General features: G+C 49.0%; 1 protein-coding gene across 1 annotated transcript; it reads right to left on the bottom strand.

Moving 5' to 3' along the window:
* Positions 1 to 6,996: 6,996 nt before the first annotated feature.
* LOC122368633 (brevican core protein-like) lies at positions 6,997 to 10,277 on the bottom strand. Its single transcript, XM_043342773.1, has 2 exons — positions 10,184 to 10,277; positions 6,997 to 7,421 (listed from the first exon to the last, which is right to left on the bottom strand). The coding sequence occupies exons 1-2, from the start codon at positions 10,275 to 10,277 to the stop codon at positions 6,997 to 6,999; spliced, it is 519 nt and encodes a 172-aa protein (XP_043198708.1).
* Between the last annotated feature and the right edge of the window lie 219 nt (positions 10,278 to 10,496).

The raw sequence follows: 10,496 nt of genomic DNA, 5'->3' as shown, positions 1-10,496 counted from the left end.
AACCGTGCTCGTAATTTGTCTTTATCTCTAAAACTCTATTTTTAGCAGCTATTTGAAGTTTGCGTCTGTGACGCCGAAGTTTGCCGTGCAGGGGTCTAGAAAAATGGACCTTGTGACGTCATCAACGGGGCTAGGTCCAAATTTTTTACTTCAGAAGATGTCAAATTGATGGGAGAAAAGGTACTGAAAGTTTCGCTTTCCTATCCCTAAGCGTTCGGGAGCTATCGCAAATATTCGCCAGGGGGGGGGGGGCGAAAAACGCCCCCCCGGGCCCGCGAGGGTTAAGGTTGTCAGACTTACCTATAGCTGTGTATGTACTATGTAGGTAGGTACTCCAGCAGCAGTCACGAACAAATATGGCTGGTCTTCCATAACAAATCGCGCTATTTCAACCCCAAACAACACCATCGCCCACCCGGCACGACTCACGCGGACGGCCGTGCTGGGTCGGTCGTCGGTCGGCACTAGACAGACCACCGGGCACCGGGAGGTCACGGCCGGGCCTGACAGGCACACCGGCCGCCGGGGCCGTGGCCGCGCTCCGACATGGAAATACGCTAAACCACGGACCAGGGCCCAAGCATACCAAATGCCGTGAATGCGCATTCACGAGTTTGGTAACATTCAGAGCTATTCCACATTCACTTATTTATTCGTTCAGGCAACATTCATAATCATTCACGCTTTCAAAATCATTGAACAAGATTAGCTGGATGTAAATAAAAAGGATATCTTTGATATCAGTGCCGTAAACCCCGGCCAGTGCGGCCAAATCCTATTTACGGCATTGGCAAGATTGGGCCCAGGCTCTACCAGCTGTCACCGGCCAGTCTAGTAATGTCAATTACAGAAAATCGGAATACCGATACCAAACCAAATACAAACGAAAACCGTGGGGAAATACCGAAACCGAACCAACTTTGAAAGATGAGGGAAATGCCAACTTTTTACCAATTTCTTAGCCTCTTATACATTAGTAAGGGTTCATAGTACCAACAAAATACCAAACACATTAGGATTGAAATACCAAATACCTAGTTGGTATCGGTTTGGTATCGGTATACCAAAAAGTTGGTATCCGAGTGACATCTCTACCGGCCACATATGCCACGAAACTACCAGCAACGCCGCACGGCGTGCACAAAACACTCCCGTATGTCAGGGGCGCGACGAGCCACGACCAGCCACGTAAAACAAGCACACACACCCTGTTACTTGACCTAAACCTCCTCTGGATCCGCCACTGATTTTGCAAGGAGAAGGCTCTTCAGGTATTGAAACGTTGAGTTGAGCATTGTTGATAAGATTATCAGGAGTGTGAAAAATAATAACCTCTTGCTCATATCTGAAGGAATTAAAAATTAAAGACCAATATATATTCGGGCGTGGCCCTTCCTGATTGTAACACTGTACCACTGAGGAAGGGCCACGCCCGAATATATATATTGGTCTTTAATTTTTAATTCCTTCAGATAGGAGCAAGAGGTTATTTTTCACACTCCTGAGAAGGCTCTTCGCTCCCTATGAAAGGCACATTGCTGCTCGAAAAACGTCCACGTTAGGCACGCAATGATTTCATCAGCATTTTTACAAGTTCTCAAAAAAGCGCTGAGCGTGCAATTGGGTCTGAGTTTGCGGTTTTCTGTTGCGGTTTGACCTCTGCATACACGTGACTCTATGGCTCGCCCACTCTCTTCGACAAACGCCTCATCGACATAATCCCAACGCACTGACCTATAATCGCCGCCCTTGACCCTCTGAACGTCATGCGTCAGACGACTCATCCCGCCGCCCAATGTCCCTATTCCTGACGCTCATATGTCGCCCTCTGAGCGTCACGCGACGCTCATCTGTCGCCCTCTGCCGTCACGTGACCGCAGGACCCGGTACTAGCTGTGACGCGGGTGACGTGACGAGTTGGTGACGGCTGTGACCTCTGGTGGCCTCGGACGGGCCGGCCAGACACGACAGTTGTCACCGACTGGCCGCGGCTATCGACACCACCGAGCCACCATCAACGAGCGGCAACAGCGAGAGGCAACAGGGAGAGGCCTCCGCAGCGAGAGGCAACAGGGAGAGGCCTCCGAGAGAGCGGCAACAGAGAGCGGCATCCACAGCGAGAGGCAACAGAGAGCGGCATCCGCAAGCTGCCTCTGCTGGACCCTCCGCGAGAGAGGTTAGTCAGCTTGACGTCGCTACAGTGTCACCATGTCCCACGCGCGTCAGTTCTTCCTCGTGTTGGTGCTGCTAGAGGTGTTGCTGTCACCTGGATCGTCCCAAAGCTGCGTCTCCAGAGCCCTCGGTCGAAGATTCCCAAGCGGAGCAAGATGGACGGAGCCAGGGTGCACGCAGATGTCCTGTCGGAGAGGGCTGGTGCAGGGTAGGGGGTGTGCTATCGCCTCCTATCCACCAGGATCAGGATGTGTGAAAGTGCAGGGAGAGCCCGACGCTGAGTATCCCGATTGCTGTGATCGAGTGAAATGCCCGCGTCCCGATCAGTGCTTCTCGATTCGACTCAACAAAACCTTTGATGATGGTGAAGAATGGACTGAGAGACCGTGTGCGCTGTATACGTGCAAGCGAGGGACCAGTGAGGGCCAAGGGTGCCCCATGTACCACGTCCGCCCCGGGTGTAAGACAGAGAAAGGTACACCGGGGACCGCCTACCCACAGTGCTGCGATAAACAGTCCTGCCCAGCGCCTGACCAGTGCTACTCGCAACGTCTCGACAAGGTTTTCGATAATGGGGAAGAATGGACTGAACCTCCCTGCCAGCTGTACAAATGCAACAACGGATATGCAGAGGGAATCCAGTGTCCCATCTACCAATACAGCCGCTGTGTGAGAAAAGAGGGAACTCCTGGAGCGAAATACCCCAACTGCTGTGCTACCATCTCCTGTCCCAAACCCGATCAATGTTACTCAGATCGCCTCAAGAAGATATTCAACAACAACCAAACATGGACTGAGCCATCGTGTGGAAGATTCCGCTGTCATAATGGACGGACCGAGGTCACCAGTTGTCCTGACCTCACCATAGGTCGGGGGTGCGTCAAACTGGACGGCTCTCCCGACGCACCCTATCCCGCCTGCTGCCCGACCGTATCCTGTCCTCGGACAGACCAGTGTCACTCAGACCGTCTCGGTAAGACCTTCGACTCGGGTCAGACCTGGACCGAACCTCCGTGTGTGGGTTTCACGTGCGCTAACGGTACCTCCAACCAACGAGACTGCCCTGCCGTGAGGGTCACTCCAGGATGTGTGAAAGAATCCGGTACCACAGGAGCTCAATTTCCATCTTGCTGTCCTAAGGTAACCTGCCGTTCCGCTGGTCAGTGCTACTCTGCATCTCTCCGGAAAACGTTCAACGACGGAGACACCTGGACTGAACATCCTTGCGCGTCCTACACGTGTAACAATGGCACCACCAAGTTGAAAACCTGCCCCGTCGCCGTACGCTGGGACGGGTGTGAGCTTGTCAAAGGAAAGACCAACGCGTCGTTCCCCGAATGTTGCGACAAACAGAAATGTCCCGACGGTAGCCAGTGCTTCTCGAGAGCTCTGCGTAAAACGTTCGACGACGGCGAAAAGTGGACGGAGCCACCGTGTCAGGAGAAGGCCTGCAGCGGCGGCTTCATCAACACCAAGGAGTGTCCCTGGAGCGCAGGGTTCGGATGCAAGAGGGAGCCGGGTACGCCGGGCGCTAAATATCCAAAGTGTTGTGACCAGTTTAAGTGCGACGACTTCGCCTCGCTCGATATCTAAGCGAGTGTTCAGTGGTGTTCTTTTATTAAAGCTAATACAGACAAGAGACAATAATGCTGAAAATTTTCCAGGATATTTTCAAGAAAGGTACAGTAAGCTAGACATTGGCGATAAATATGTAATTGTGAAAAGCATATCGCATCGCTGACCAAAAGCTTTTTTAATTGATAATCGTTTCGCCCTTTCAAACAGTGTAAGGGTTCATTACTTCATTTAGTTCGCTATGCAACGGTCGTGATGCCGCAATAGCGAAAGAACAATAGCAACAAAGTGTTTATTATCACACAACATCAATCGGAATACAGCCAATATCCGTATATCCACACTTACATAATATGGACCAGTCATCGTGCATGTAAGAAGAAATCCCCAGTGTAGGTACTAAAGAAATGTGTTAAATTCCGCTGTGTGCTCAGAAACTGTACATTATTACGGAGCGAGCGAAGCGAGCGTAGTCTTTCCTTAGATTAACGGAAATTTCTGAGTATGAGCGGCCGGCCGGCCGGCCGGCCGGCCGTGGTCACGGTTTTGCGACGCTTATATCTCAGCAACCACTTGACCGATTTACACGCGGTAATTTTTGTAGGGTAGCTTCATTCCTTCTACCAAGTATTGGACTATTCCCGATGCATGTAGGTGACCCCTTATGCACGTGCCACGTGCAAAACGAAGAGGTGTCACTTTTGTAATTGTTGCAATATCTCGGTAACTACTTGGCCGATTGCGCTGAAAGTTGGCATGTAGGTAGGCACCCACTAGGCAATGCATATCCATGTGCCAGAGTTGGGGTGCTGCTGCACGTGCGCACGTGCAGGGGTCGATTCCAGATCTCGAGAACGGCTGGACCGATTGCGCTCAAATTTGGTACGCGGTTACGGAGCAGTTAGTAGGGTGCCGTGCACAAGTCAGTTGGGACCCAATTTGCACGTGCGCACGTGCAGGTTGCCGCTTCCAGATCTCGAGAACGGCTGGGCCGATTGTGCTCAAATTCGGCACATCGCTAGAGACCGGTTAGTAGGGTGCCGTGCACAAGTCAGTTGGAGGTACCCCCTCGCAATTTCGCACGTGCAAGGCCCACCCTCTCGCTCGCTCCGTTAGTCGCCCCATAAGGTGCTATACTGGTAGTTATCTGTTGATGAATTGCGTCTGCATCACAAATTACAGATTACAGATTACAGATATATTCAGACAAGGTCCTCTCAATAGTGAGGCTTTTCACATGTCCACGTCATGATAGTGTGATACAAAACGAGGAACAGTTTCACATATTTCTGGATGTTTCTAAAATCCAGAAAACAGAACTGACATGGTTAAGCATACAAAGGTTTCTAATTATCCAAGCGCTGAACAGTTAGATACAATCTGACACCCTAAATGGCCCTAGCCCCACGTCTGATGCAGTTCGGCACTCCGGAAACATTTTAAACTGCGCCTCTGCGGCATTTACCATTAATGACCACGGTCACTTGTAAGTAACCGGTAAAGCGAGCCAAATGTCACTCTAAACGTGGTTTGGGTCTCATAAAAGCCCATTATGGATACAAACTCGGTGCAGACTGCCACTTTCATAAATCATCAGAGCCTTTCTCTTGACCTTGACTCGGCTCTATGATATGAGTATTTCATGTTTTAAATACCCAACATGAGCTAATGATGAGTCAAACTACACAACTGCATCAAAAGAATGCATTTATGCATATCCACTCCACAGTGCAACATAAACAAATAAAACTCGCAATATGTGACTGTGTGTTTCATCTAGAATATTTATGTAATGCTAGATATGGTAATGAATACCATCGGGAGCTGAAAACTCTCCCATTTAGATGCAAATTATCCGCCAAAAGTAGGCATCAGTCAGCCGAGCCAAATGCAAAAAAAAAATATTTAGTCCGCCAATTTCAAACTATATTGGGAACTATTTCCCCATTTCTTTTTTACTCGGATGCGAGTTCAGCTAAAAAGGAAAAGCCAGTAAGAAATTGAAAAACGGGCGCCGCGGGACGCAGGGCGACGCGTGCTGTAAGTGCGGTTCACTCAGTTTGAGTAAACGTCAGTCGACACTCCACTCCACCCCAATGCACGTATAAGCACTATGTGATTACGTATGCAATATGCATGCACTAACGTAAAAGTCCGTCAGCTGCACCCCAAAAATGACTGTATAGCCATTTCATTTCGGACACCTTATCACCGCATGTGCGGAAACTGCTGTTTAATGACCACTCAGACTCAGTCCTGCTTTACATCCAGCGTTCCCAAAATGCTGTCATGACGGTACGTGGTAGGACCGCAGGCACCACGCCCTGATGGCTTTCCGTAGTGCGCGCTCCTCAGTTCGCAGGACCATGTCTTGAATCCTCGCTGGGAAATCACTTACATAAGACAAGACAAAGTATAACCCATTATTTGTTCCACTTTGATATGTGGCCATTTTAGAGCCATTCCTTGCTAGGGTAATCCTAGCAAGGAATGGCAAATCCCTACAAACAGCTTCCTAACACCGTTAAGTGGGGTATTTGATGTCATTGCATAACTGCTTCAAATAGCCCCACTTACAGTATTTATAAGTTTAGTAAAATCGCTGGAAAATGAAAACCGCTTGATATTTTTTTGGTCATTTTTGCTCAAGGTGATGGGAAATCGAGCGATGAATGACATGGATAACGTTTTTGAAAATTTTGAGAAGTTTTGAAATAATTTTGACATTAAATCAGAAATACAGAAAAACGCACAAATTAAGTTGCACGGAAAGTACCCCTATCGGCAGCTTAAAATGGATGAAGTTTTAAAAACTTCGCCACTGAATCTATCGTAACTATCGTCATACCTATAGGCTAAGCACATTTTTTCATGAAGACATTTTATATTGTTAACGGTAGTGCCGATTGTGTAACCTATTGTCTCAGAATCCCGATGATGCCCATTGCCCACCTTGTCAAACCTCAACGTATGTATGCCAAATACAGTTGATGATTGTGATAGCAAGGCCCCAAAAACAGCTGATACGATGCACCTGAGAAGACTTACCGCAATCTACCTAAAGTGCATCAAACGTTCAACATAAGTTACACCGGTGATTCGGCCGTGGTCACCAAATGTGCAGTGGGTTCATGGTACTTTTAGCAGCAAGCAATATTTACATATCGTAACTTTATGACATTCCACCTTTTGACAAAATTAGTTACCCTTATGATACGTGCATTAAATGTTTTTTTTTCAAACCGTCTCCTAGGGACACTCTGGTCTCGGGCAGTTCCCCAGCTGACAGAGTGGATACATATTATCCCCACACGGCCGGTCATTCCACTCATCATACGCTATCATCCCGACGCAGTGCTCAGCACCCAGCCAGTTATCTGGTTCATCAGGCCGCCAGCGTACACCCGTAGAGGGGTACGTACCGCACCCATCCGCCGCCACAAACTCCCCTTCTACCTCCCTATCGGAGTAACCCAGCCAGGCCCACTGCCCGGAGCGGAGAGTAAACGCGCACTGGTTCTCCTCGTCCGTGTGAGGGGCGAAGAGATGGGCGTTGATCTCTGAGCAAAGCCTCTCGGCGGTGGAGTAGTTTGCAGTCTGGTTCAGTCGGGTTAGGCAGCGGCCGGCACAGCGGCTGAATCCAACCGGACAGGCACATCGGTAGGTAGGAATACCTGCGGAGAAAGAGCCAGAGAAAACGGGTGTTTGAAATACAAACGGGAGCGCGCGCGCGCGCGCGCGAGAGAGAGAGAGAGAGAGAGAGAGAGAGAGAGAGAGAGAGAGAGGAGAGAGAGAGAGAGAGAAGAGAGAGAGAGAGAGAGAAGAGAGAAGAGAGAAGAGAGAAGAGAGAAGAGAGAAGAGAGAGAGAGAGAGAGAGAGAGAGAGAGAGAGAGAGAGAGAGAGAGAGAGAGAGAGAGAGAGAGAGAGAGAGAGAGAGAGAGAGAGAGAGAGAGAGAGAGAGAGAGAGAGAGACGGTTGGCAGGCTTGAAATACTTACAAAGGTGACTTCGAAATGCTGAATGTCATAAATTTGTGAAATTGATGTTGAAACAGCTATTGAAAATTAATTGTTTCTTACCATAGTTAGATATACCGAGCATTATGCAATAAACGGAATACAGTACACACAAAGACAGACCTCATATCCCTGGAAATTGGACCCGGGTAACCACCGGTGTCTCGTACTATTGGTCTCAAGACAAGGGCCCAGGCGACCTAGAGTTTTGATGCTGTGAATACCCTAACCCTCGCCACAGCTCAGGCCGAGTGACCCCTCACACCCCAACCAACCCCACCCCCACTCGTGTTGTGGCGAGGGTCAGGGTATTCACCGCATCCGAACTACAGGTCGGCAGGGCCCTCATCATGAGACCAGTCCAATAGTACAGACTTTGCCACAGATCTTCGGCCCAGGACAGTCGCACTGCTCACACTATTCAGGGGTTCGCGGTAGTCTAACAAAATATTCAGTTACACGAAATTGCTGCAGTTCCTTTGAAGGTGGATAATATAACGTTCAACTAAATAATTAGGTAGCGGTCCATTCAACTTTAAGGTGAGTGCATTCCAGAAGCCTTTGGCCTTTTCCCAAACTGGTATTGGATGCAGTTTTAATTGGAGCTGGTGAGTCAGGATTTTCTAGTATTTCTACAAATACCATTGCCGCTTCAGCAGTGGAATCAAAATGCTGAGGTGAATAGATCTTATCAACAAAGCAATTACGGCAATGTTCAAGTTCAAATTCTCCGCGAATGTTCTGAAACGTGAAGTCAACAGTGGACCGCGACAAACATGCAGGGAAAAATATGTCCATTCAAAGCTCATAGGTACCTACAATTGAGTCGATTTTCCTTCTGTGCTCAATTTTAACCCTCGCCCGTATTGGTGTTGTCCAGCCGCGAACGTGGGAACGTATCCTTTGGATCCCCCTTGCCGTTTCGCCCCTGATCAAGTTTGGGCTTCGCGGAAAAAGGACCGTGTTCAGTGTTGCGCTTGACGAGAAGAAGCCGTTGATACCCAATTTTAACGACCTACGTCAATGGTTGACCTTCCAGGTCAGGTCAATGAACCAAAAGTCGGGAAAATCGGGACCTATTAGAACAACGTAAAGTGGGGCTGCTATGTTTTTTTTTTTGGTGCTGATCACGAATATCATGTTAGTTTTGATCACAGATGATGTCTTCATGCCTTTAGGCCAGGTCGGGTCCGGTCAGGTCAAGTCAACCATTAGGGTCCTGCCGGGTATTCATAGAAGGTACGTGTCAACCGCCTCTCAGACAGCCTCGTAATATACTAAGAAGGCAACAAGACTAATTCGTAAATGTTCGAATGGCTGCTAAATTCGAATTCAGCTCCAAATACTAGCCTAAAAACATGTAAAACTCGACAAAGTGAACAGAGGTCATTAAAGGTCCATGACCTGACCTGACCTTCAGATGACCTTGACACCCACCCTAATGCATGGGACCAACATCATTTCACATGTTTGAACGCTTGAAACCACGAAAAGACTGGAAACGCGCGGCTAATGCGAGCCGACAAACGCCGAATCTCGATTCCGGCCAAATATGGTCTCGAAAAGTAGGTCACAGGTCAAAGGTCATTTGGTTCAGGGTCATTAAATTTTGAGGGTAGGTGTAAAATGGATCAACGCGAGGGTACCAAAAGTGTCGCTGCAATCGGCCGCTTAATACGCGATTTATTTGCGAAAAACCGAGGGGGGTTCCCTTCGACCCCCCCCCCCCCTATACGGGCGAGGCGAGGCCCGGGGTTAATGCCTAGAGGCACAGAATCCCTAGTGGCAAAGACTAATGGCATCATCTAAAAAGCAAACACAAGGATTGTCGGGGAACTGGCATAGATTCATCAACTTGCGGCAGTCTATGCCCATCTCAATCATAAGGCACAGCGTGGAAAACTGCGGGAATGGAAATGGGAAACTCAGCCCTTCCCCCGATCATCTCCTATAAAACCCATCAAGAAACATACATGGTCTGTGCTAGGAACGAACAATGACTTGCCTCCCTGCAAGCCTCCTAACGCTAAATTCACATTCAGGGCCTTGGCTTGAAGATGTTCACAACGGCAACATTTCAAAATCATCCACGCAAATGCCCATCCACAGCCGCTAATTATAGCTTAGGGAGCTATTGCTCCTTATACATAACTGTACCCAGAAAAGTATATTCAATACCGGTCTTTCCAGTTTCCACTGTTAATTCACCTGGGCAAGTTGACAGCCTGTAGCTACGAGGGTCCGCCGTTGCATCCAGCTGAGGTCTTGCGTGGTTGGTACACTCCAAATAGAGGCGACACGTCCCATCCTCCAGGTAAGTAAACCCCTCACAATATGGCCGCCTCAGGCTGGTGCACTCAGCTGAGCAGGCTGACAGAGAGGGAGCGACGAGAGTGATGTTTGGGTGGCTTGTAAACGTGCCGGCCTGTCTGATGGACCAGGTCTTGGTGACCGAGGCGGCGATGTTTGAGCAGAGGGCAGAGAAGATGTAGACAGTGATTAGCGCTGCTGACATGACCGCCCGGCGCCCAGGGGTCAGGACCAGGTGACGGTTCAGATCAAAGGTCAAGTGACGGGTCACTGATCAGGTCACGGGTTAGGCTACAGGTTAGGTCACGGTTCAAGTCACAGGTAAAGTCGAGGGTCAGTTAACACTTAACTCCAATGAGCAGGAAAAGAGATGGCGGTTTCCAAGTTTGATAGCCACAGAAAGTAAATTTATAGAATTTGGGAG

Source organism: Amphibalanus amphitrite, unplaced genomic scaffold (assembly GCF_019059575.1).
Source record: "Amphibalanus amphitrite isolate SeventyFive unplaced genomic scaffold, NRLGWU_Aamphi_draft 000963F_arrow, whole genome shotgun sequence".
In the NCBI taxonomy this organism is placed as follows: Eukaryota; Metazoa; Arthropoda; class Thecostraca; order Balanomorpha; family Balanidae; genus Amphibalanus; species Amphibalanus amphitrite.
Note: the sequence above shows the minus strand (reverse complement) of the source record. Positions and strands in the feature narration are given on the sequence as shown.

What these genes read in the sequence shown, in the direction of transcription:
- LOC122368633 (XM_043342773.1), bottom strand. Translation starts at nt 10,277, where the DNA reads ATGTCAGCAGCGCTAATCACTGTCTACATCTTCTCTGCCCTCTGCTCA. An exon ending in CTGGTCCATCAGACAGGCCG is followed by an intron (nt 7,422 to 10,183) that starts GCACGTTTACAA and finishes CTTTCTCCGCAG; the next exon opens with GTATTCCTACCTACCGATGT.